The following is a 26,040-nucleotide window of genomic DNA, read 5'->3' as shown; positions in this document are numbered from 1 at the left end:
TGATGGCCGGCCATCGGAAGTGGATCGGGGCCGTACTGGGGAGGGAGGTGGGGGATGGTGGGCTTAGAGGCAAGGTGTGGACTGCGGCGAAGACGAGTTATGCGGAGCGAGGCAGGAGAGAAAGAGAGATCAAAACCGGGGGACTCGGGTGGAGCGAAACGGGAACATGTTGAGGACCCACCTGCCAGTGCCGAATAGAGGTAGGGACGGGAGGCATGACGTTTTACCTATCTTGAAATAACCATAACATATTTTTTAAGTAATAGGGATTGTGATCTATGTCCACATTGAAAATAAAACGATACTAGTACGTTTACAACCAACCGAAGTACCACTTATGTTCTATTATTTTAATGTAACAACTAATTAACTGCATTACTCTTACGTAAAGCGTTTGAGTTCGTAGCATTATTTTCAAAAACGAATATCTTGCTAAAATGGATAAAAGCAACTTTTTTAACTAATGAATGTCATATGACACACAATACAAATTTGTCTTTTCTTCTTCCTCCTGTTCCTATAACCATGGTTTAGGCATTTAAACATCCTGTAATTATGATGTACTCTGGATATTCTATAAAATTCATATGGACCATCTATATATATATGTGTGTGTGTGTATATATATATATTAGCTATTTATATATTTATTGTTCATTCGTACTAATCACTTTGTTTTCCTATTTTTTTATTTTTCCTCCACAAATCCCACACAAGCCCGGCGAAGTATTTGATATGGCAATATGTTACATCAACAATAACTTAATTTTTATGCTCGCAAGAACCGAAATTCAACACAAGCATTCCATGAATTTGTTGTTGATGGAAGTATGTTAATCTACGCTCACTAAAGATCTTCTGAAATATACTATAAAGCAAAAATATTATTTCTGTTCTTATCACCATTAAATGAATTATCTAATTGTTAGCCACCCATAAAAAAATTTCACCAAGAGTTTCTGCAGCGATTTGTCCATACATTAGATCAGATAAATTTGACAAATGGGAATGGGAACGAGAGACCAGGAAGCTTTCTTGGCCAGCAAACCACAAGAAAAACAGTGTGTTTGGCCTGCGGTTGTGCATCACAACTCATAGGTCTATTCATTGCATGAAGCCACTGCAACTGTCAGCGGCAGAAAACACTGGACCAACCAACCCTCCGCCCACCCTACTTACCTGAAATGTTCTTTTCAGGTTTCAGATCTTCGTCAGCTAATGTCACGTTTCGAATTTTATAAGAATTTTGTAAAAAAAATCTACAAGACACCATTTAATTTCCGCAATTACGGGGGAAATTTTCCAGGTGCTAAACAGGACATTTGAACCTGTCTTGTTTTTGTTAAACATGCTTCACAAATAAAAAACGCATAGAAGAATAAGCCGCAGATATGCAAAATTGGCCTCCACGCATTTAAGCTATGGGAGATTTCCATGCAGTATCGTCTACAATAACGAGCTGAAAGAACTATACGAAATTTTTTTTTTTGGTTCCTTCTGAAGGTGCAGAGAATTGTACATGGCATATTCTCGACTTCAAAAGTATCCTTATGTATGTATCAAAATTCACAGCCATCGGTTTATGACAACGAGTCTGAAGACACTTGGATGTATTCCTTTGGAGTAAAATAATTTCCTGAATTGCTATTAATTTCTGTCACTCCAACAAAGGTTGTGTCCGTCAGAAAAGAATGGTAAGGGTGGGCATCTACAAATGACAAGCAAACGCTGGACACAATCTGCAGATTGGGTTTTGTTAGAACTCATGATTCTAGCAATGTGGTCTTGCAAAGAAAAAATGCAAGACGTTTCCTTTGGAAAGAAGATATCTGATTTGGTATGAACTGGCACAGCCAGCTTCCTCCAAGGACGCCACAGAAAATGGCAGAAGAAAACAAATTTCCTCACTGCCGATTTGATCTCCTCTGTATATGGTTTGTATCATCCAGCACACTCATGAGCCTAACACACTTTTCACAAAATTCTTCCTCAGCAAAGCGCTGTTCATCACAGAGCTGAACACATTGCGCCTGCAAAATAAAATTTTGAGCTTAACCAATTCAAATGTGTGAGAGTTAGTGATGAAATGACCTATCAATTCAAATAGCAAATCAATTCATTTTGTTTCTCCAATTCTCAAAGACCTCTTCATTGCCTTTGGACTTTGGCTTCATCCTTTTTCCACCATTATTTCAAATTTAATGAAGTATGCATAACATGCCTCATACTATAATAATCGGGCCACAGATTAAGAACCTAAAACAGGATCGAATCTTCAGTATAGTTCGGGAACTCAGCGCACATGCAACAGGAAAACAGCCAGCTGGTTTTATCCAAACAAGTTAATTCGCAGTCATTCTAGTTTCCACTAGCCCTGAAGCCATTACCCACTGTACAAACCCTAAACAATCCATAACTTGGCAAACCTGCTACGGTACCGAGAAAATTGAACTAACATTTTATGTTAACTTGTTATGACACGGTGATTCTCCAATGGTCATTGACTGCTAGGATCATCCAAGATCTACAACTCTGGCCGGTTTCACCATGGGAATAAATAACCCAGAGTATCCGCTGAAGTACATGCTTTAGCTTTAGCATTCTTAGGACATTACCTATTACGCATAGACAAATTCTGGTTACAGTTGTAGCATATACAAGTATTTCATTGAACATAGCTTATAGTCCATTGACTCTATTCTCTGTCTTTCTTCTAAGAAGCTTCAAGGAAATTATGCAATTTGACTGTCCGTGTGTATTTTCTATTTCTGTAGTCCACAAAGTTTCAGTACTAACAGACATAATGTCTGTCCAAATACAGGATTTGAATAGATCCAGGAGAATCTGACAAAGTTCCTAGCTAACAAATGGCCTTCATTACAAGGAAGCATTTATCAAGGCTAAAATCTTGACAATAAGAAAGATGGATCATCAAAGACAACATCAACATATTTAACAGAAAAAGGAATCAATAATAAGGTCAATAGATATCACAAAGGAGGTAGACAAACCTGAGGGCCATGATGAACAACACAGTTTTGCTTCATTTACATGCTTCACAGCAAGCCCAATCATCCACGATCCTATACTAACATCATCATGTGCATATGTCCGGAGAACAGACCTATGATAGAAAAAGGAGTCCATAAAAAATAATTATTTTTTTCATTTCTGCTTTTTAGATCCTTTTTTTAACGGAAAACTGTGAGAGAGTTCCCCACAACAGATAGGCAGTAATGTACAGATGGAAGAAACAAAAAGGAAGACAAGATATAGAATTTGTGCACAATATCCAGGTTGCATACCTGTTTATAGAAATGAACTGAGCTATGGCCCTTGATATGACAAGCATTTCACCAGAAGCATGTTGGAAGTACCTATTATTTGATAAATGGAAATAGATTGAGTCACGACAGTAATTGATTTGAATGTTCCATCTAGTAAATACACAATGCATATAACCTAATCAATGTTTTTAATGCAAGCAGTACTTACGATTTCCCATCACCAAATTTCCACCAGTCTGGTTCATACCACTTATGAGTTCTGTTTTGAAGGAAGCTGTTAGAAAAAGTTTGCCAAACAAAGAAACAGCACATTAACTGAAAAAATAACACCAAGTTCTCAAAAGCAATTGCTGTAAACACTCACGATTCAGAGAAAACCTCGCCAGATTTCATACAGCCTATGTAGGCACGAGGCTTGTCCAAGTGAGTTTTAAGCATTGCACTCAAAGTATCTGCAGAAACACAATGTATAGTTCCATGTTAAATGTTAAGTAGAATTCCTGTAAGTATTTCAGAACCACATCTGTACAAGCATTTGTGTAAGGAGGAATGCAGTATTCTAGAGCATGCAGGTTGACTTTTCTACAGATCAGCGAAGTTCAAAAGAAAACAATCTTAATTTTTCATGTAAAACATATCACAGCTAATTAAAGTAGTTATCCCAAGCAGAGGCAGAAAACGATAGTAGCGTTTTAGAAATCTCAGTGCACTCCAAGAAATTTCATACCAATTAATTTCAAACAGGGGAACTTATATTTCCAAATTTGTAAAATAAAGCTTCACCAGATCTAGTCTGGTTTGGTTTTCACCTTTCAAATTCAAAAACGAAATTTTTGGATGCTCAGTAATGCTGGAAATAAGAACCAGTGGTCACTTCTGGTTTCCAAACCCTGGTCACAAGTTCACTACTATCATAACACATCAACAAAATATGGGCGAACACTGAACTAGGCAATAATAATGCTCCTTGAAATGTGTCGATCAGATGGCTACAATTCCCTCTCATCCAAACATTGTTATTTTTGTGTAAGTATGAATGCAGGTAAAATTTACCATACGGAAAAGTATGCGAGCATATTTGTTGTAAGAATGACGTCATATCATTGCAGTTCCAAAATATAACACGTATTTGGAACATCCGGAAGTATCTTAGATTCTACAGAATTGTACCATATGTAATAAAAAATGCAAGCGACTAATAGAGCCATGAAACAGATGGCACATACCAACATTTATGTATATATCATCATTGACCTTAGCATAAAATGCAGCATCAAATGTCTCTGCAGCATTGGCAAAGAAACTTTTTGTCTTCATAGGAAGCTCTTCATCAGATTCTATATGATCGTCCTGCAATGTCATTTAATAGTCAAAAACTGAAAATAAAAGAATGGGCCAAGCTAAAAAAAAAAATAGGAGTAAGAAAGTTTTTACTGTCACAACTTTCAATGAAACTCTCATAACGAACTTTTGATACTAAAATATCCAAAGGGAAGTATTGTAGCAAATTACTAGCTAACTGGTCATGAGCCTTTCCTCTTTTGAACCTTGCCATTAACATTAAGGCTATGCCATCCTAAGGTGCAGGAATTTCAAGCAGCACATATTGCATGTAAACATAGGAACAAGTATGAATAAAGTAGGTTTATAAAAACATGAATAAAGTATTTAAAATCTGCAGTCAACACTAGGAGAAGAGCATAATAGGGAAAAAACGGTTATCATTGACATCCATCAACATTAAGTATCATTGATGCAATTGTTCAATCAGGCTTACCAAGATAAAAAAATCCTTGGTACTCCTATTTTCATCATCAATCTCCCTATCAAAAGTATCTCCTTGATTTGCACTGAAAACACGAGAACAATCAGATACCTAGACTTCATATGGTCATTACAGTAGGGCAATGAGTATACGGTACCTTCTTCCAATTATGAAACGTACTATAATGCCTTTTTCTTCTTCTAGTTTCTTCAGCATTGAACCTGTGCAGAAACGTAAATTTATACCACACAGGCAACTGAGAATATACTACCCAACAGTAGATTGGAAAACAACAAAATAAAGATAGACTGCTTTTATCTTTATCAACTGAAGGTAATTTTAAATATATTACTTCAAAGAAAAGGTACCACAACCACAGTGGTTCATTGCAAGAACAATCAAAACTGGAATATTTGCCTCTAGATTTTCAACCACCTATGTATGCCAGATGCTAATGATTGCTGATCAAATGGTACTGATTTTCCAATACGCAGCTCTGCATTCAAGTCTTCCATATTGTGTTAGTTAATCTTCAGAACAACATATAGTGTGCTTAGCAATTTTCAGTAATAGGTGTTTATACATTCCTCAAAATAAACAACTTATGAACATGTCTCTGCCTTTAAGTGGAACATTATCTTGCATCTACCACAATTTAGTACAAGTGCTGGGTATCATTTTTCCAGCGGGCACACCAAACAAGAAATACATTGGCCGACATTCTGATAGTTGGCAAACAAAACTTTTCTCTTAATTGTAAGATATTTGATGGTAGAAGTAAGCAACTTATGTTAAAAGTACTATAAGAACTCTGTAACATAATAATTACAACTGAATGTCCAAATCTAAGTATAATTATTACTTTCTATGGAAGAGTGACTATTGTAATGTGTGTCAGAAGTATCAAAATCTAGACACAAGAGAAATGCAAGTATGAAGTTGTGTACCTGTTGGAAGCCATGACTTCCTGACAGCGTCACGGTAGTTTTTCCTTCCAAAGCTTGTCATTATTCCGATAAAAATTAATGGCTTCTTTTTAAAATGAGTTGTATTTGTCTCAGAGCTATATTTCCCAACAAAACCTCCATGCTTTGCTGCAGCCAGCTCCATCTCAAGTGATGTCAACCTCTTGCCTTGCTGCCTAAAACGTAGAGGGGATGCTCAGCACTTAAGGTTTACTGCAGCACTAAAATTTGCATATAAAATTAATTATGTATGTTAGGTGCACCAGCTCCAATTTACCACCAAACACTAAACATTCACACTTTGCAAAGCATTGAACAATTTACAGATTGCAAATTAAAAAGGCGATATTTACATAATAATGGAGCAGCAAGGCCAGAATTACCTGCAAGCAACAACCTTCAAGGTATCATCCACTGATATTGCTGATTGCCCCTGAATTATACATAACACAACAGTTACTCGTGCTCTCAACTCAGCAATAAAGTAGATAGTAGCACTGGAGAGCAAAAGGGCTGGATCTCAGGTTACCACCTGACCAGTTCGTCTGTCGAGCTCCTTAATCAGGTAAACCCGGTTCTGTGCATCCTGCCACAATCTGAAATCTGAAAGTCAACAAAATATTCCTCCCGGGGACAGCAAAAGGTCAAAACTCAATCATTTCTACAAGCAAACAAAAAGGAGCCCTCTCCCATTACTACGACAAATTGTCGACCAGATCAAGCAAAGGTCTCTCCAAAATTAAAATAACACAGAAGAAAATAAAAACGCTCCAAGCATTAACTGTGACACTGTAGGATCACGAGCAAACATCAACTACACACAAAAAAATAAATTTGAATCTCTGTCACGAACTCAGGTGAGATCCAAAATTCACCAATAACTCTTAAATGCGCCAACAGCTGGATAAGAATTTCCCTAGCAAGATCATCCTACGCTTTACAAACTAAGCATTTCTCCCGCCAGAACAATTCAGAGATCCAGAATTCCTCCAGAGCGATCGTAACACACGCAAACCAATCGATTCGAGAGAAAAACCACGGCCAGCTAGCATTTCGAAGAAGAAGACTAATGCGGTGAGCGAGCGGGCGGGCGGGCAGACTCACCGGCCGGCGACGTAGAAGGAAGCCATGGTGGCGAACATGGCGAGCATCATCGCCGACATCGGCGACCGCAGCGCCCCCGCGGCGGACGGCGCCGGCCGCCGCGCCGGGCCCTCCCGGATCTGCATCGAGATCTCGAGCTCGGCGCTTGCCCCCCCAGATCCCGCGCGCGCACTCAGCACGGGCCCACCATGGCCGCCGCCGAGATCTCCGAAACCGCCTTCACGAACCTTCCATACACCGCCGCCGAGGGGCGTTGGGTTCTGGAAGCTTCTAGAAGCCGCGGCGGGGGAGTGGTGGCACACGGTGGGAGCCTGGCCGGCCGGTTGGTGCGTTACGAGCGGTTTTGGTGGTTTTTCTCTTGAAGCGATTTGGATTTTGGAGAACCCTATGAAGCCGTGAGAAGGAAGGAAGAAGAGGACAGATGGTTTCGTCCGATTTGTCTGCCACGGCAAGAGATGAACTGTATGTGTGTGTGTATATATATATAACTCCAATTGATTTGGTTTTTAGCAGGTAATCAATCCATGCTTATTTGTTGCCACTAGGAATGAACTGATATAGCAATATATAATTTATTACGGATTGGTAGATACATAAACCCAATTACCGTGAATAAATTGTAAAGCTTTTTACGGTAGGAAGATTCGTTCATTTGAGGAAATGTAGCGCAGTTTCACGTGTAAGACTGTTTTCAACCATATTTCCTTCATTTCATTTCCTTCCCGATTCTCTTTCTCATTTTTATTCTCTTTATTTCCTCTCATCTCCAACAGCTTCCCTTCGAGGAGAATCGCGAAGGGAAAGGAGAGAGAATCTCGGTTCGGAGAGAATGACCCTGGGAATCCCTTCGCGACGGGAACCGTGAAGGGAATCCATTAGAGCGCTGAAGGGAACGAAAATTCCATCGTGAAGGGATTTTAGTCCTGAAAGGAAATCGTTGGACGCAGTCTAAGGAGAATACACCACAAAATAATTGAATGTATTATTAAGAAAGAAAAGAAAGGGTACATGCTTTGAAACAAACTCATTCTCCTTACAGGAATTCTCCTTACAGGACTGCACACGTAAAATAAAAAGAGAAATTTGTACATTCGAAATTCACAAAATAATCATGTATTTTTTAGAAATGATGAGAATGGCTAGTACCTGAATATAAGGTGAAGGAGATCGTATCGTTCAGAGTTAGTCATCTATAGTAATATTGTGATGATGATCAAGATAGTGACCTACTTGTAAGGGGATGAAAACCAACAGTAAATGTATGAAAGATAAATATTAAGCGTATAGGTGTAAAAGAAAAATAATGCGATGTTGAATTTATTTTTAAAATATATAGAAGATAAATATTGGATGTCTAGGTATGTTGTAAATAATAGAAGATTGAATGTATTTTTAGAAGAAGGAATGTGATCTAACATTTGCACAGTAGCTATTTAATTAACTTGGATGAACAATAAAGATTGATTGAATCTATTAGAACTCATGTATTTATAAGAATATAGAAGTATAGATTATAAGATAAATGCTAATGCATTACTCAAACAACTCACATGGTGCGTATGTACGTTATGTTGTACTTTGTACATTGTAGCAGTATCTAGGTCCCTAGGTAACTAGTAATTGTTTCAGTGATTAATGATAATCATATCATTGTGACTAACAATTTGTTTTGAAGGGAATAAAAAAATTTAGTATACAATGATATTTGGGTACTATTGGTCTCTAAAGCGATAATCTGGTTGATCAAAGGATATGTGCATAAAGATTAAGGATCTTTTAGTTCTAAGTGTTATAAAGAAGATGAAGGACACTTAGAGTAGTATAGGTTTTCTTTTTTAATCTTTTGACCGTACTATAAAGAGGGGCTAAAAGTAGTAGTTTGACCTAGTTGAGTCTAGACTTGATTTGATGCACACTTGTGAAATTCTAGCACTATGTAGCTCATAGAAATCCGTGGTTGAGATGTTAAGAAGTTAGAGCTCAAGGAAAGTTTGAATTGGATGAGCTCAGAAAAACTTGCTCACCGAATGATCTGGTGGTTGTGTTATTGGTCTCACCGAAGCATTATTTGCACAAGTCAGAAAAGCACTTCTACGTCCACCGGATGTTCCGATGATCAAGGCTAGGGTATCATCGGATGCTATTTTTGTTGACACATGTCCAAAATTTCCAGAAGTGTTACACCGGATGGTCCAGTATTAGAGGGTTTAAAACGCTGGACTAATTTCAGCGGAAGAGATTTTTTCGAAAAAAATGAATTTGAACTCACCGGATTATCCAGTGATGAGAAGATGTACTCACCGGACTAATTCTTGCAGAGAAGCTTTTCTGGTGACCAAAGAGATTTGTACTCACTGGATTATCCAGTGATTGAAAGTCTGGTGATCAAAGAGATTTGTACTCACCGGATTATCCAGTGATTGAAATCAATGGGCTAATTTCTGCATAGAGGTTTCCTCGGGCAGTATGAAGTGAACTTCTCACCGGACTGTCCGGTGATGGATATGTATGAGCACCAAAGCATTTTCAATAGAGAGGCTTGCAAAGTGAAGTTTGGCTTGGTTCAACTGATCGGATGGTCTGGTGTCAGTGTATTGAACATAGGATGCTTATCACCGGACTAATTCTCAGCAGTAATGGCTAATGACAGTTGGCACTTAGGTATGAAAATTGTACTCACCAGATTGTCCAGTACGAGTAAGGATATACTCACCGAACCATCCGGTGATAACAGAAAAAGTGGATGGTTAGGCAACGACTATAATTTGGATCTTTAGCCTATAAATACCTCTCCACTTAGTTTCATTTGACTCACTTGCGACCTAGAAGAGTTCATACACTGTGTGTGTCATCAAGTAGCAAGAAAGAGCACTTGAATTGATTTCCAAGTCCCTAATTGAAGATTAAGGACATCATTAGTACTTGAAAAGTAGCAAGTGTGCATCTAGCTGTAGTCTAGGCTTGATTCTGGTCAAGTAAAGTTATTGACTTGTTACTCTTGGTGGTTGGTAACACCTAACTGGTCTTTGGTGATTGGAGGTGTCTCGGTGAGCTCTTGGAGTTCTTGTGGGAGCCCTGAGAAGAGCTATGTACTTGGTTTGATGCCCGTCAATCCGAAGATGGAGAAGTGTCAATTATGAGGGAGCATTTGAGTCTTGGTGACTCAAGGGGGAGCAATATTCTTGGTGAATGCTCCAACGAGGACTAGGGGAGATTGCCAACTCCTCGATTCCTTAGGAAAAATCCTGTGTTCTCTTGTCCATCTCTTTACTATTTCGCAATTTAATTTGAACATTTATATTCTTGCAAGCTTTCAACTCCGTATTTTTTTTTGTCTTTGCTTGCTTGTTTTGTTGCCTTCTTCTAGTTTGTTCGTGTAGTCGTATTTCTTTTCATCTTGGCAAAGGTTGCTATTTATTCTAGATTTCGGTAGAAGTTTTTATTTGCCTAATTCACCTTCTCTTAGACCATTCGATTCTTTCATACATCAACCATTATGATCTGACTACATTCAAAGTTGTTGATGAACACGTTCAAGGTGCTCAACCGCACCAACCCCCAAATCTTACTGAAGATCTAATTAGCACTACTTGGTGACAGGAGCGGACCTAGCTAAGAAATCGAGCGGACCTGCTAGCTACTATAACGCTAGAGCTATAAAAAAAAAAAATCTACAGTCCACTAAACTAATAAAAATGAGTGGAGCCCGTGCCTCACTCCTATAATGCGGGGTCCACTCCTGCTTGGTGTTGGTGATACTGATGGTGATGATAGTATGTGATATATAAGCAAAAGTCGCTTCATGTAATTAAGCAATACTCCATCTCTTCGAAATTTGATTCTTCCCCTCTAAATTCTTCTCCTCCCAGCTAACTTGTGGATTCCTCATAATAATAAATTTTAGTGGAAATAGATATTCTTCACCACTATATCTCCCATAGTAATCCTTTTGGTGTCATGGATGTATCCTCTCCACTCTCATTTATTCATTGTTTTCTTGTATTGTTCTACTAATATCTATGATTGTGTGCATTGATTGAGGCTTTGTGCTGCACTGGTTAGTCGTCGAGGAAGGTAGTATAGAAGGATTTAGTCGTTTGAATTATTGTTAGGATAATGTAATTAGAGCATTGAACGAATAATTTAGAACCGAGTGTACTCGGGTGGCCGTGTAGCCTGGTGTGCATGGCGTCTAACTGGCCTCCATCCTTGGAATCAACTCGTGCGCCTACCATTTCCGGGATTTAATATAATCCCGGGCAGAATATTACAACATAAGTGTGTTTAGTGGTGTGTGCTTGTAATGCATTCTTCCTTACAGTTGAGAAGTTCTAACACTAAATGAAAAAAAGGAATTTTATTTATAAACTTTTTTGAAGTGTTCATAAAGTCCAATTTTAAATTTAGCACGTGCCCCCTAAATTCTCATGTACGGCCCTGACTACAGTGTACGTAGCTCACAATAGTCGTTCTGCAAGTAGCAAGAAAAAACTCACGAAAGATGTACAAACTTTTTATCTTTAAAAGACCTAATTAGAGTAGCTTTAGTTTTTTGAGTTAGAACTCAATAGGCAGGCTCGTTATGGCTATATACATAATACAAATATGCACTTCCTCAAATAGTCAGCATTACCTTAGGACAGGTAGCGACTATTGAGATCATATCTCTTATTGATAATTTGTGATCCTTCTCAACCCACCCTTCCAACGGTGCGTCATATTTAAAAATATAAAAAATGTCTCGTTGCAATATTCTCAAAATTAAAAACACTATCAAAATAGTCATAAAAAATTCTAAAAAAAACTATAGTGTAGAATATGCTATACTCTAGCCCTGAAACAATTATCAATTTTTTTTAGAAAGTCTTTTTTATTTCACATTGTATATGTTAGTTTTTGAGCTAATTTTTTTTTAAAGCTGTATTAAAGCATCTCTACACCACTATTTTTTTCAAAAAATTTCATGACTATTTCAATAATATTTTGAATTTTAATACCATCGATACGTGATATTTTTTGAATTTTTAAATTTGTCACTCGTTCGAAGGGCAACAGGAACGGCGACATGTTCATGTCGCACAATAGGAGTCTAGATTTGCGTCGCACGGCCATTCTGGTAGCCAAGACCAACCTACGCTGATAGGCGGCAGAGCGAGATGACCTACGGAGCGAGAACCCTGACCATTGAGCATGCGGCTTCAACTGTGTGCGGTCTAGATTTCTTTCCCAACCATCGTGCCATGCTCATATGTGCTGTAAGATCTCAATTCCCGCGATCTTCTATGTCTCCTGTATCAGTCACTGGATTAAGTAGCTGATACGTATAGTATAACAATTGTAGTATCATAGTCAAACTTTGAACATAAGTACTAAAGTTCAGAGCACAAAAGGTTTACAAACCATACAACACATTACAGATTTGATCTAACGACAAGCAAAAGCACAACGAAAAACAACAACCAAAAGCCACAAACAGTTAGAGTGTGAACATGACATCTACGTCTACTATTTATCCTCGCCTTCGCCTCCGGTGTTGGCAGTGTCTGCTTCCCTATCTGAATGATAGCAAGAATGAGTACCGAAGGTACGTAATAAGTCATATACTATTTTAATATGTCGATAGATGCATAAAGGGTAATTCAAGGTTAATGCTTTACGGTTTAGTTTTAATCATAAAATAGTTTTATGCAGGTATTTCATTGTACTCTCCACCGTTAAGTTTTAAAACAGTTTGAATAATAAAACCAAGTAACAAGTATTTTTGGGGGGTTTTGGTCCTCGGTGGGGCTACACCTTACTCCGTAGTCCCTATCATAACATTTGGTGTACCTCTAGTATCACACAGCTCCTGGCGGATTGAGCCAATAACCTCATCATACGGACATCTAATCTACACACTCACTCATCAAGACATGCACACCCTGAGTCTAGTCAAAAAGGTTCTGCCTTCGTATGTTCATGGCTGTGGACATAGCTATTCGAATAGGTTTACACTCTACAAAGGTTGTACATTATACCCACACTATATGCTCAGCCTCTAACTGTTGTAAGCGGAGGAGCAAATCATACCGAGACTCTTCAAATACTATTCTTGTCGAGCTTTTCTACAAGACGAGCCAAGTACTAGAGGTCTTGTACTAAATGTCAAGGTCCATTTTTAAGCACTCACCGATCCCTGCATATTGAAACAGATGGCCAAATAGTCACTTGACTACTTACACAGTCCGGAGTATCCGGGCTAACCCGGAGACTCCGGGCTCAGACTTAAAGCCAGATAGAGACCTTCTCTCGGAGTTTCACTCGGAGACTCCGGAGCACCTAACAGAATCCGGAGTTTCCGGACTAACTCGGAGACTCCAGGCTCAGACAAATAAAAGTTCCTTCCTTGAGTTATTTGATTTGATATCTTAGGAAGAACTTTAATTCACCCATCATTGACATTTCAAACCTCTTGGTCATAATCCTACTAAACTCTTCACAAATATTTTGTTAATAGAACCAAATATAATGTCATCGACATATATTTGGCAAACAAATAAATCATTATCGACATTTTTAGTGAAAAGAGTAGAATCAGCTTTGCCTATTTCAAAGCCTTTCTTGATAAGAAAATCTCTAAGGTATTCATATCATGCTCTAGGTACTTACTTAAGCCCATAGAGTGCCTTATAGAGTTTATACACGTGATGAGGACATTTGGGATTTTCAAATCCGAGAGGTTGCTCCAAGTACACCAATTCAGAGATTAGTCTTTTTAGGAAAGCGCTCTTCACGTCCATTTGATATAGCTTAAAATCATGATGAGTAGCATAGACAACTAATATACGAATTGACTCAAACCTAGCTACGGAAGCATAAGTCTCACCAAAATTCAAACCTTCTATTTGCGTGAAGCCTTGGGCAACCAACCTTGCCTTGTTCCTAGTGATGATCCCGTACTCATCTTGTTTGTTGCGGAAGACCCATTTGGTGCCAATTACATTTTGGTTTAGTCTTTCCACCAATGTCCAAACTTATTTTCTCTTGAAATTATTCAATTCTTCTTGCATAGCCATCACCCAATCCGGATCTTCAAGTGCGTCTTCCACCTTCAAGGGTTCCAAAGAGGAAACAAAAGAGTAACATTCGCAAAAAATTACAATTCTAGAACGAGTGGTTACCCCCTTTTGTATATTATCATGTTGTCCACTGGGTGATCTCTTTGGATATTTTAATGAACTCTTGGGTGTGACACTTGAGATTGAGGTTGAATGTCTTCTCCTTCATCATCAGAAATTTGTTGAAATCATCATGAGCTTGATTTTGACCTTGTTCTTGATTTTGATCTTGCATTGGAGTTGATATCAATGGCTCTACTTGAATTAATGAAGACGGTTGACTTGGATTATTATTGGCCATATGTTGCTCTTGTGACTCTTGAGGCTTAATTTCTCCAATTGTCATTTTCTTAATTGCTTTGCTTGGAATTTCTTCATCACCTAAAATATTAGCATCAATTTGCTCCACTTGGGAGCCATTAGATTCATCAAATGTTACATCACATGCAATTTCAACACAACCGAAGGTTTTGTTGAAAATACGATAGGCGTAGGCATTTGATCTATAATCAAGCATAAAACCTTCATCTACTTTAGGAGCAAATTTAGAACCTTTTGCTTTCTTATTAAGAATGAAACATTTGCTACCGAAAATTCTAAAGTAAGATATGTTCGGCTTGTTACCGATTAGAAGTTCGTAGGCGGTCTTCTTCAAGATCTTGTGAAGATATAATCGGTTGATTGCATGGTAAGTGGTGTTGACGGCCTCCGCCCAAAATTGATCCGATACCTTGTATTCATCAAGCATGGTTCTTGCTGACTCTATGAGAGTCCTATTCTTCCACTCGACAACCCTATTTTGTTGAGGGGAGTATGGTGCCAAGAATTCATGCTTGATTCCTTCTTCATTAAGAAATTCTTCAACTTGAGTGTTCTTAAATTCGTTTCCATTGTCGCTTCTCACTCTCTTGATCTTCACATCAAATTCATTTTGAGCTCTCCTCACGAATTTCTTGAAATATGGATTGTGTTTCACTTTTGTCATGCAAAAAAAATACCCAAGTGAACGAGAGTAATCATCAACAATAACTAAACCATATTTGTTACCGCCAATGCTTATGTAGGCAATTGGTCCAAATATATCCATGTGAAGAAGTTTCAATGGTTTTATTGTCGTCATCACATTTTTAGCGGGGTGAGGAGCCCTAATTTGCTTTCCTGCTTGATAAGCACTGCAAATCCTATCTTTCTCAAAAGAAACATTTGTTAGTCTTAAGATGTGCTCCCCTTTAGGAGTTTAGACAAATTTCCCATGCCAACATGGGCTAGTCGGCGATGCCATAGTCAACCCATGCTAGACTTAGCAATCAAGCAAGTTTTAAGCCTCACTTCATCCGTTGAAAAATCAACAAGATAAAGTTTATCCTTCAACCTACCCCTGAAAGCTATTGAGGCGTCCTCCCTTCTAGAGACGGTCACACTCTCATTAGTAAAAAGATAATTGTAACCCATCACACACAATTGTGACACGGATAACAAATTGTAGCTAAGAAATTTAACTAACAAAACATTAGAAATAGAATGATCATTGGAGATAGCAATTTTACCTAGACCTATTACCTCTCCTTTTCCATCATCACCAAAAATAATATTTTCATGTGATCCTCCATTTTCTTCGAACGATGAGAACATACTCTTCTCTCTTGTCATACGATTCGTACATCCACTATCGATCACCACTTGATCTACCAGAGGAGTATGCATACAAAATAAGTTTTAAGCCTTTGTTTTGGGTACCTAAATTTGTTTGGATCCTTTCATTTAGTCACAAGCATTTTTGTACCCACACACTCTTTTTCATAATTTTATCCTTTGTGCAGGCACCAACATATAGAGCAACCACTTTACCACGGTGGTTCCTCTTAAGCATATAAGAGGCATAAAAAGTGGATTGAGGCGCTTGAGCCTTTTGTTGCTTCACTTGAGAGGTGTGATCGGTTTGTTTGCCCCCCTTGATGAATTTGAGGCACTCCTTGCCCTTGATCACAACACGTTCATTTGTCTTACTTGTAATGCGTGTCAAATCCGAGACCTCTCTTTAGCTTGTTGTCTTTGGTCTCAATGGTCTTGTATAGTGCATCTTTTGATTTATAAGTTTTAATGCACTCATACTTGACCAAAGCATTTAGCCTCTCATTTTCTTTTTGTAATGCTTGCAAAGATTCATTGTTAGTAGCACAAGTATTTATATCAATGTTATAGCAACGAGAACAACCATTGCTTGTGGAAACACTAGAGAGCAAAGTTGCATCATTAGAGCGGGATGAGCTATTCTTGAGGATATTAATTTATACTTCAAGAGTTTTATGCCTTTCATCTAAACTTCACAATTTCTCTTGAAGCATAGAATTATTATTCTCAAGACTAGCAATTGAACTATTGGTCAAATTTAGCTCTTTGCTCAATTTCTCAACCTTCTCCTTTTCTTTAGCAAGAAGTTCCTCGAGTTCAAGATTTCTCTCCTTTTCAAGAATGAGCAAGTCTTCTTGCTTCTCGAGGATCTCCTCTTGACCCTCTATTGTTTCCATAAGTTGTTTCAATTTAGACATAGCATTCTTACTAAGACATTTAAACATGCTTTCATTACAACTATCATTAACTAGAAGCTTGGGATGTGATTTTACCTTTCGCCCTTTTGCCATGAGGCATGTGGGGGTGTCGTCGTCGCTCATTTCACCAAAGAGTGATTTTGTTGGTGTAGGGACACGAATGGCGATGGTGGTGACTCCTTCATCATCGGAGTCGGAGTCGGAGTTGAATCCCACTCCTCGAAAATATGAGCGTGACCCGAATACTTCTTCTTGTATGTCTTGTTCTTGTCTTTCTTGAATGACTTGCTCTTCTTTTCATCTTTGTCTTTATCCTTCTTCCTGTTAGGACAATCGGCTATGAAATGGCCAACTTCGCCACACTCATGGTACGTCCTCTTGGAAGTTCTTCTTTTGGACATGTCTCTTTTATACTTGCTATATCCTCCTTTCCTCATAAATTTCTTGAATTTCCCCACAAAGAAAGCTATCTCTTCATCATCGGAGCTTTCATCTTCATTTGAACAACATTCTTCAATTTGTTTGCTCTTGCTTGCCTTGAAAGCTACTTCTTTGTTTTTGGTGGTGGAGCTTTGCTTGGCTAAGTTCTTCACTTCATTTGCTTCCTTCTCCATGAGCTCATGAGCAAGTATTCTCCCAAGAATATCACTTGGGGTAAGCCTTTTGTAATCTCTTCTTTCCCGGATAAGGGTGACCAAAGTTGGGTTTCCTAGTGCGAAGGCTCTAAGCAACCTCCTCGCCACCTTGTGATCATCAAGTTCCTCACTTCTAAGCCCTCTAATCTTATTGACCAACACCATCATCCGGTCATACATGGCTTGGGGAGTCTCATCATCCTCCATCACAAATCTCCCCAATTTGCCTTTAAGCAATTCTATCTTGGATTCCCTCACACTAGTTGTACCTTCATGGGACACTTGAAGTGTATTCAAATTGATTTGACCTTCTCAAGCCCATCCACCTTATTGAACTCTTCGGGGCTTAAGGCACTAAGTAGAACACTTGTTGCTTGGGCATTTCTATGGATGGCTTGTTCTTGTTGAGGTGTAAGCTCAATATCTCCCGTCGGAAAATCAAGACCTACACACACAATTTTTCAAATGCTTGGATGGAGCGATATTAAATGTTCATCTTGTGCCTCCAAGCGGCGTAGTGAGTACCATTAAAAAATGGTGCACGCCCGGAAGGCACAGAGATGAAGTTGTTAGACGGGAAATTTAATTTGCTATAATCAAAATTAATTTCAACTCCCTTTCTATCTTTGGAGCCACCGGCTGTTGAAGCATCTCCCGTATCCATTTGTCTTCTCAAACCACCACCCGAAGTTTCACCTTTAGGACTTCTCGTGCTTTTCTCTTCGGATGCCGACATCTTTAATTCCCCAAGTGGTTAAGTCTTGTAGGAGGTTAGGCTCTGATACCAATTGAAAGTCCTTGATGTTGACTAGAGGAGGGGTGAATAGTCATTTCTGAAAATTAAAACTCTGCAACGGAACAGACAGTATCCGGAGACTCTGGCTCAATCTGGATACTCCGGGTTTCGGAGTATCCGAGTTTACCCGAATTATCCGGACTATACAGGAACTCGAAATCAAAGTAAATATAAGTAAGTCTAATATAGTCTACGAGTTACCACTGTCTCTATAAGATGTATAAGCTCGTTTCAACAATAACTTGCACTTAAATACTCGCAAGCAACAATATTGAGGCAAATCCCCAAATGACAAATTGAACGAGTAAATTGCAAGAAATTAAATGGAGACAAGATTTGTTCTCAAAGTTTGGCCACCTCACAAAGAAGTGCTTACGTCTCCATAATGAGATAAGGGATCTTGATCTTCATGTTTTCTTCTCGCTTTCCAAATTACTTTTTCTTCTCAGTGTTAACCTCATTGCCCTGACATACTCTGCTCGCTTTGCTTTTGACGGCTTTCGCAACTGTCTTGACTAATCTTGATTGATTACCCTCAGTATGTTGGATTTTCTCGAATATTCTATTCCTGGTACCTTCAACGGTTGTAGTTGTCTCTGATATACTATTCTAACTTTTTTGACATGTGTCACATAGGACCATATACTTTGCTACACCACTCTTGTTTCTATACTACCGATAACAATTCTTGAGATCATGATACATCTTAGTTCTTTCTGATTCCTAATAATTTCGTAGCTTTAGCACTCCTGATAAGTTTCCTTTATTAATTTTTTTTAATGATCTTCTCATCTGTTGATTGACCTTGGCAGACCTTCTTATCCTTGAAGATTTAGTAAGGCATATCCTAATTCCGAGGAAAGAGTATTTATTCTTAGCAATCACTTGTGTGGTCGGAGTGCAACTTCTGGTACTGTCCTTCCTTTAGCACACTTTATTACCGCATTACCTTTGCTGACTAGCAGTTTCCACTATCTGTCTTGAGGTTCCAAAACCAAGAGATTAGCTAGGAAGACTAACCCCTTAAAAAGGAGCGGACTTCTCTTACTTACATTTTCAGTTCTTGAGAAGTAGATAGACATGTAGCCTTTGACATGGAATATATCACTTTTTTTTTTTTGCCTACTGAGCTTCTGTAGGTTTGATGGGATCTCATCGATCTTGGCTATATTGAGTTACAACTTGAAAGTCGTGACAGTCCGAATGTTGAACTAAGATCTTCATATGGGATTTGGGGTTGATCCAGTTCCGTGCGGGGTGCTTCATGAGACATCTTTTGACCCAGTGCGTAGGTTCTCCATAGTGGACACATGTCTTCTTTTCGTCAGGTACAAGGATCCTTAGGGGATATCCATTGGCATAGGGACTTTCTTCTTCACAGCAAAAACACACCTTCCTTGTAGGGGTACTCTGTAAATTTTCTCTCGTCCTATGAAACTTCCTGGTTGATAGAATAAAGTGCTTGTTCAGGAGTGGAACATAACAAAGAACTATTGTTTGTTTGATGGTCTTCAAAGGATTTCTTCCTCTTCTTGATGTTGCCTTGCTTTCCACGCTCGTCTTCTGCACCCAGAGCTTCGATTATCCATAGCAGACTTTCTATATTCTGAGTCATGCCTTGAAGGATCTGAGTCTGCGTCTCCAAAAATTATTCCTTGTGACATCTACTGGATATTGTTGTTATTGTTGTTGGTATCTTTACCAAGCCGATCTTTCTTTGTGTTCACCATCTGATCGGGATTGAGGCAAAAGGTTTGGCAAGAAAACACGGAACTAGAAGGAGAAAATCCAGCTATACTATTAGCTATAGAGATATATAAGGAACGCAGCTGTTACCAGATGCTAAAGCATCCCTCAACGCATTCCAGCACTCAAACAGAAAAGCTGAATCACACAAGGCACACAACACAAGCGCACAACCTAACATCGCTCTAACGATTCCGAAGATTAGGGAAAATCCTCCTATAACTCGAAGAACTAAAACTGGGAGAAGCGTAGAGGCAGATCTTCATGTCTTCAGTGTTATGGTAAATGAATCTTTCTTGTCGTGATGGATCTTCATCTTTATCATATAAATCTTCACGCAAGCTAGGGGCGTCAAGAGAGATCTTCAAGTGCATCCTCCTCGAACAGAGTAACTGGGACGGTTCAACAACTAATAGTTTGAAAGGAGCAGTGTTGGAAATTCATTTTTCTCAAAAGAGTGAAATAGGTAAGTAGAGAGAGAAACCGAGAGGTCAGAAAAGCAAAGGGATGGGTTTTTCAAAATAGGCTTTTAAAATATGACCTTGTGGCACGACCATTCTATCTAGGCTTGCGTCCTACGATCAGTATGGCTTTGATACCACCTCTGTCACACCCGGTTTTAACGGCCAAAACCAGATATGGCTTATGTGTACCCAGGATATTCAACACATATAAGAACGTCACAGGTGAAGTAACAAAAGCAATACTTTTATTAAATAAACGTTAAACTCTTACAACAATTGACATATATTATCTTCTATGAAGATATCTGCAGCGGAACAGAAGCACTGGTGCCCAACAACACCGCAGACAACCGATCGGGAGACACGCGCTTAGAACGTCAAAACCTCATCTTGATAGTCTTCAACATCTTCACTCACTGAGCAGCAGCACACATGTCGCATGGTGTAGGGAAAATAGCAAGTGTGAGTACATAGAATACTCAGCAAGTGTGGAAAAATAATGATATGCAGGCTTATATCAAGAATAGGCTAACACATGTTGTATTTGCGTAAATGCGAGTAATGAAAACATATTTAGACTCAAAAGCATTAAGCAATTATTAAGTGAATGTAACCCGTATAGTCAACCACGCAGCATACAAGGCTCCTCACCTTGCATACCATAACTGTCTAGTACTCCCTATACTACAACCAAAGCCACAATCATCTAGTATTCCCTGTACCAGAATCATAACCACAACCATCTAGTACTCCCTGTACCAGAACCATCACCACAACCATCTAGTATTCCCTGTACCAGAACCATAACCACAACCAAACTCATAACCACAACCCACTAATCATGTGAGGATCCAAGTCTCTCATATCTGTGAGCACGGCTGTTATAACAGTTTTACACTCTGCAGAGGTTGTCCAGCTTTCTCCACGAGTTAGTGAATTCCATGTTGCCGTGTTCGCGAAACACTTAACACACATCAGTGGTGTACCGCCAAGAATCACTGCATGACATTTGCCACTAACCAGAGACTAATCCAGTATGTGTCTGCCCACTAGGTTTCACCGCTAGGCTTTACGCAAGCTAAGCTCCTACCCCGAAGCCCCCTTTTGTGCTGACCCAACGCACACTAGATAGACTCTAATCAGTATGTCACGCCTTACCCATATCAGCCTCATGGTTGGTACGTTACTTCTTGTGTTATCGCTCCACGAACTGGACCTTACTTTGGTTACTTGACCAAATACTAAACCAACATCATAACCATGATAACCATCAAAACCACTTTGCTCAAGGCCTAAGGTTCCATGTTGCTAGACCATTAACAAATTAGCCATCAATGTTGTATATGTTTATTAATCAAGATCATGATACTTCTTAACATCCCAAAAGTATGGCTAAGCAATCTACCCACAAAGGACACCTAACCATAAACCATCTAGGTTCCAAGGGATGATAAGGGAAAGTCTAGGAAAAATCCTAACATAGGTGACTACCCATCATATTGACAGACATTGCACGCAGTTTATTAAAATAAAACATTTAAAAATATAGGTTCAATATGATCAAGGACACTTGCCTTTTTCCCAATACTACTCAGTGTTGTCGAAATCTTGGTCTTGAAGTCCCTCGAGCTGCTCCGGAATGTTATTAACTAATCGCGAGAAATACCGACAAACAACACAAAGGAAAACACTAAGAACAACATACCAAACATCATCAAAACACTTTAAAAATACTATGGTTGGATAGGGATGATTTTAGAAATATTTAGATACAAGAATCGCTTAAATCGGAGTTAAGATGAAAAGAGAACAACTTTTGAGAAATGGATTAGGCTGAAAAGGAAATGCTGATTTTTTGGAACTATCTTCCTATGGGAAAGACATTATTGCGCAATCATTGTGTCAGGCTTGACAACATCATTGCGCAAGATTCAAGAAGTGTAGGGCAGACTAGACTTCACTGACTAGACTAAGGAGAATGATGTGGCGCTGACTTGGCATGCTATGCAAGTACCATCTTGGATTAAAGAAAGGATACACTGAGATCTAGTATCTACCACCTATGATGGATCAAAAAGGCTGAAGGTTATGCTTTTAAGTTAAGGATATTACTGGTGACTCTATATAGCGGTGGTGATTCGGGTTTCATCGGAGATGGCGATCGGGCATGTGGCGACAGACATCGATGTCGACTTCAATGGTGTTTCAGTGACATGAGGGAAGCATAGCGTAGAACGCAGAAAGACTAACTCAGCGGTATGGTTGGTTTTCGAAGGGGTCATCTGAGGTAGCGGCAAAACAGCGATGACTGCTTCTAGGTTTGGTGGTGACCGCGAACAGATGAAAGAACAAAGACGCTCGCATTCTAGGAGATTGGCTATAAAATTTGAGAGACCGTTTGAATAAATATGTTCATATAACCCGGAAACACAATGCTACGGCATAGTTTTGGGTAGATCATCCACTGAGAGGAAGAACGATCAGCAGGGATGAGATGGGTGATGGCTACGACGTGTTGTGGTTGGCAATGACGTCCTAGCGTAACGTAGAAGACTCGATGGGACACGTCGTGACGCGGTTGGTGCATCCATATGACTTTCGGATTGACGGGGAACGCGAATGCAAATCTAGTGCGCGCGCAGAACGCGTCCAGAAACAGGATGTGGGTATGTCGACCTTGATTTCGATAGTTTGGCTGCTCTACTGGCCGAATTGGTTGGTGAGGGCGTGGGAAATATCATGGGGTATGCACCAGCGAAAGGGCTTGTTGATTTGACCACTGGTCGGTCAGGAACGTCGATGCCAATCGGCTATAGCGCAGCTGTCCTGCGGCTGTCCGCGACGGCTACGACCGTGACGGCGTAGATCGGGCTTTGGCCGGGGCTAGGGTTTGACTAGGGACTTAGTATGATGCTAAAACAGTAGTAAGGGAGGAGAAGAAGGGGTCCTCACCTTGCTTTGATGGTGGAAGAAGGAGGATTCGCAGAGAAGACGACGTAGCGTATCACGGGCGGCGGCGGCTCCGGCGAACGGCGGCGCTACGGCGACGCACGGATATAGTAGCAACGACTTATAGGGCTTGGGGGGCGTGGTATAGGGGTAGGAGAGGGCGTGCAACTCATATTTATAAGGTTAGGGGCGGCTGGTTGAGGTGGAGTCCAAATCGAACATTAATCGGATTCGAGTTCGAGTCGGTTATGGTTTCCTTTTTCGCAGCTCTGTATTCCGAGGATGATATCTTCATCGTCTGGACTCCAAATTGGACGTTTCTTGATTCTAAATTGTAGTAATCGAAAAGATATACAACTTTAGTAGTCATTGGAACTTCTGAAAACGCCATCTTGATTTCGAAAAATGCACCACAAGATAAACTATTTGAACTCGGACTTCTCTGCGCAGCACTGATTCCGGGGGCCATAACTCTCAGCTCCATTATCCAAAAGGGGACTTCCATAGGTTCAAATCGAAGCTATCGATGAGACCTACAACTTTGGTATTGTCAAGATTTGCACTTAAGGCCGCTTTGAATTCCGAAACTTCATGAGAAGATGAGGCTGTCCAGGACTTCGCGAAAATTTATAGATTTCGTGGATCCTTTGTTGGGCCATCTAGAAGACTTGGCTAAGGGTTTGGACTTGAGCAAGATTGAGCCTAAAAATACTTTAGGTATATCTAGGGTTTAGAAAAGAAACTTTTGCAGAGAAATTTGAATAGGGTTTGAATTTGAATTGAGTTTGAAGTGAATTTAAGAGAAACGAAAAATAAGGTTGAGCAAGAATAGGAGTAGATAAGGAATTTGAATTTGAATTTGGGTAGAATTTGAGAAAGAGGAGAGATTGACTTAAAACAAGGATTTGGATAAGATTTGAATTGAAGTAGAGAAGGATCGGGTTTGATTAAGGATTGAATAGATGATGAATTCAAAGACTTTGAATTCTAACCGTTAAGATCCTTAACTTATTCACTAATGAGTTTTGTAAAAACCTTTTTAAAATCTTTTTCACTCAAAATACTAAAGAGAAAGAAAAAGAAAAAAGAACTTTAATGCATTTACCTGGCTCTTAGCAAAACTCAGTATGCAATGCACACAAAATAATAACCTATATTGATTGATTAAGAAAATAGGTTTTAAACCTATACTGCTGGTGAAGCTATTCAATAATCTTGGAAAATTTTAGAAATCTAAAAATCAGGGTGTTACACTCATCGAGCTCGAAAACGACGATGGGCAGGACGGCGACCGACTATGAATCAAAGCAGTGACGGAGGTGCTACAAGGTCTCCGGCTCGGGCGGGTTCTCGTTGGGCTCCTGGGTGATGGAGGGCAGCACAAGGACGACAACAACCTCCTGGTACTCCTCGGTTGCTTGCAAGGGGAGAAACGGAGACGACTGAGCTACAAGCGAGTAATGGCGACGACGGTGGTGCTGCGGCGGTGGCGAGGCGGGGAAACAGAGAAGGGGAGTCTGGGCTACTCTATTTATAGAGGGAGGGAGATGAGCGGAGAGGTGGTGTGGCACGTCATGCTGTCCTTAGTGAGCAGGATGGCAGCATTGCACCGGCCATGTGCGTGTGACGGGCACTAAAGTCAAGCGGCATCAGACGGCATGGGCGGCCTGTGTGAGAGAGCAGAGAGGGGGGAGAGAGCAAGTTGTGGTGGCGGACAACGCGCCGTGTTGCGGTGGAGGAAGGAGATGGCTCGGGCATAGGCGCTCCAGTGGAGAGGGCGCACGCCCGATGGCCGACACGTGGACGGCTGGGCTCGCGCGCTGGTGCGGGCGAGTGCGAGAGGGCTGGCGCACGCGGGGAGAGCTGGGCCGACAGACCGTGCTGGTGGGCCGAGCGGGGGAGCAGAGGGGGAAAATGGAGCCGGGCCAGCTGGCCGGTTGGCTGGGCCGCTCGAAAGGGAGTGGAGGGGGATTGAGCCCGGGGAAGAAAAGAAAAAGGAAAAAGGGTTTGGGTTTGAATTTAATTGGAGTTTTTGAATTTAGATTTTACTTTGGACTTAACATCAATTCAAATAAGTGTATTTGAATTGTGATAAAGAATTGGACCTTGTGATTTGAGAGAGGATTTGGATTCAAAAAATTTGAGTTCAATTCGATTTGAGCTGAAGAAAAACTAAGAGTAGATTCAAATTTGAGAGACATTCAAATTCAAACCTCCACATAAAGAACCATAAGAACAATAAACCGAAGCACATCATTAACAATTCAACGCATAGAGAAATTTAGAAATTAAGTTAGTGAATTTTGGAATACTTAGCCAAGTAATACATTTGAATGTATATACTCATATTAATATATACACACACATTCAATTGTATATTTCCTCCATTTTAGTTAGCTTAATTAATTATAAAAATTTTAAATTTAGAGTGAAATTTGCTATAAATTAATATGTTAAAACTCATAATGTTTTATGTGCCATGAGTCACCGAACCAAACGTGAAATAATGCCGCATGTGTCAAAAGAGTAGGGTGGAGACCAGGGGGGCAACCAGGCCCAGCCTCGCTATGCTTGATGCAATTCTATATACATGTAATGAGTAGACTAGCATACAAACTCATTTTTATCTATTATTTATATTTCAAGATTATGTCCCTTTTTATCGGGAACACGTTACATGCAT

The 26,040-nt window shown here is 39.7% G+C and overlaps 1 protein-coding gene across 1 annotated transcript; it reads right to left on the bottom strand.

Moving 5' to 3' along the window:
* Positions 1-1,527: 1,527 nt before the first annotated feature.
* LOC133895794 (hydroxyproline O-galactosyltransferase HPGT1-like) lies at positions 1,528-7,596 on the bottom strand. The gene is made up of 12 exons (XM_062336309.1): positions 7,122-7,596; positions 6,550-6,613; positions 6,401-6,450; positions 6,000-6,193; positions 5,210-5,273; positions 5,065-5,137; positions 4,514-4,637; positions 3,652-3,739; positions 3,496-3,546; positions 3,306-3,377; positions 3,012-3,124; positions 1,528-2,030 (listed from the first exon to the last, which is right to left on the bottom strand). Exons 1-12 carry the CDS (start codon positions 7,244-7,246, stop codon positions 2,008-2,010), a joined length of 1,041 nt encoding a protein of 346 aa, XP_062192293.1. The 5' UTR covers positions 7,247-7,596; the 3' UTR covers positions 1,528-2,007.
* Positions 7,597-26,040: the final 18,444 nt, after the last annotated feature.

This window comes from Phragmites australis, chromosome 16 (genome assembly GCF_958298935.1).
Source record: "Phragmites australis chromosome 16, lpPhrAust1.1, whole genome shotgun sequence".
In the NCBI taxonomy this organism is placed as follows: Eukaryota; Viridiplantae; Streptophyta; class Magnoliopsida; order Poales; family Poaceae; genus Phragmites; species Phragmites australis.
The sequence above is the reverse complement of the archived record's forward strand: the minus strand, read 5'-3'. Positions and strand labels throughout refer to the sequence as shown.

Coding starts and splice junctions, on each gene's coding strand:
- LOC133895794 (XM_062336309.1), bottom strand. CDS start 7,246: ATGCAGATCCGGGAGGGCCCGGCGCGGCGGCCGGCGCCGTCCGCCGCG. Junction 4,638..5,064: donor CCAAGGATTTTTTTATCTTG/GTAAGCCTGATT, acceptor ATGACATTGCAG/GACGATCATATAGAATCTGA. Junction 3,125..3,305: donor CAGTTCATTTCTATAAACAG/GTATGCAACCTG, acceptor TTTCTATCATAG/GTCTGTTCTCCGGACATATG.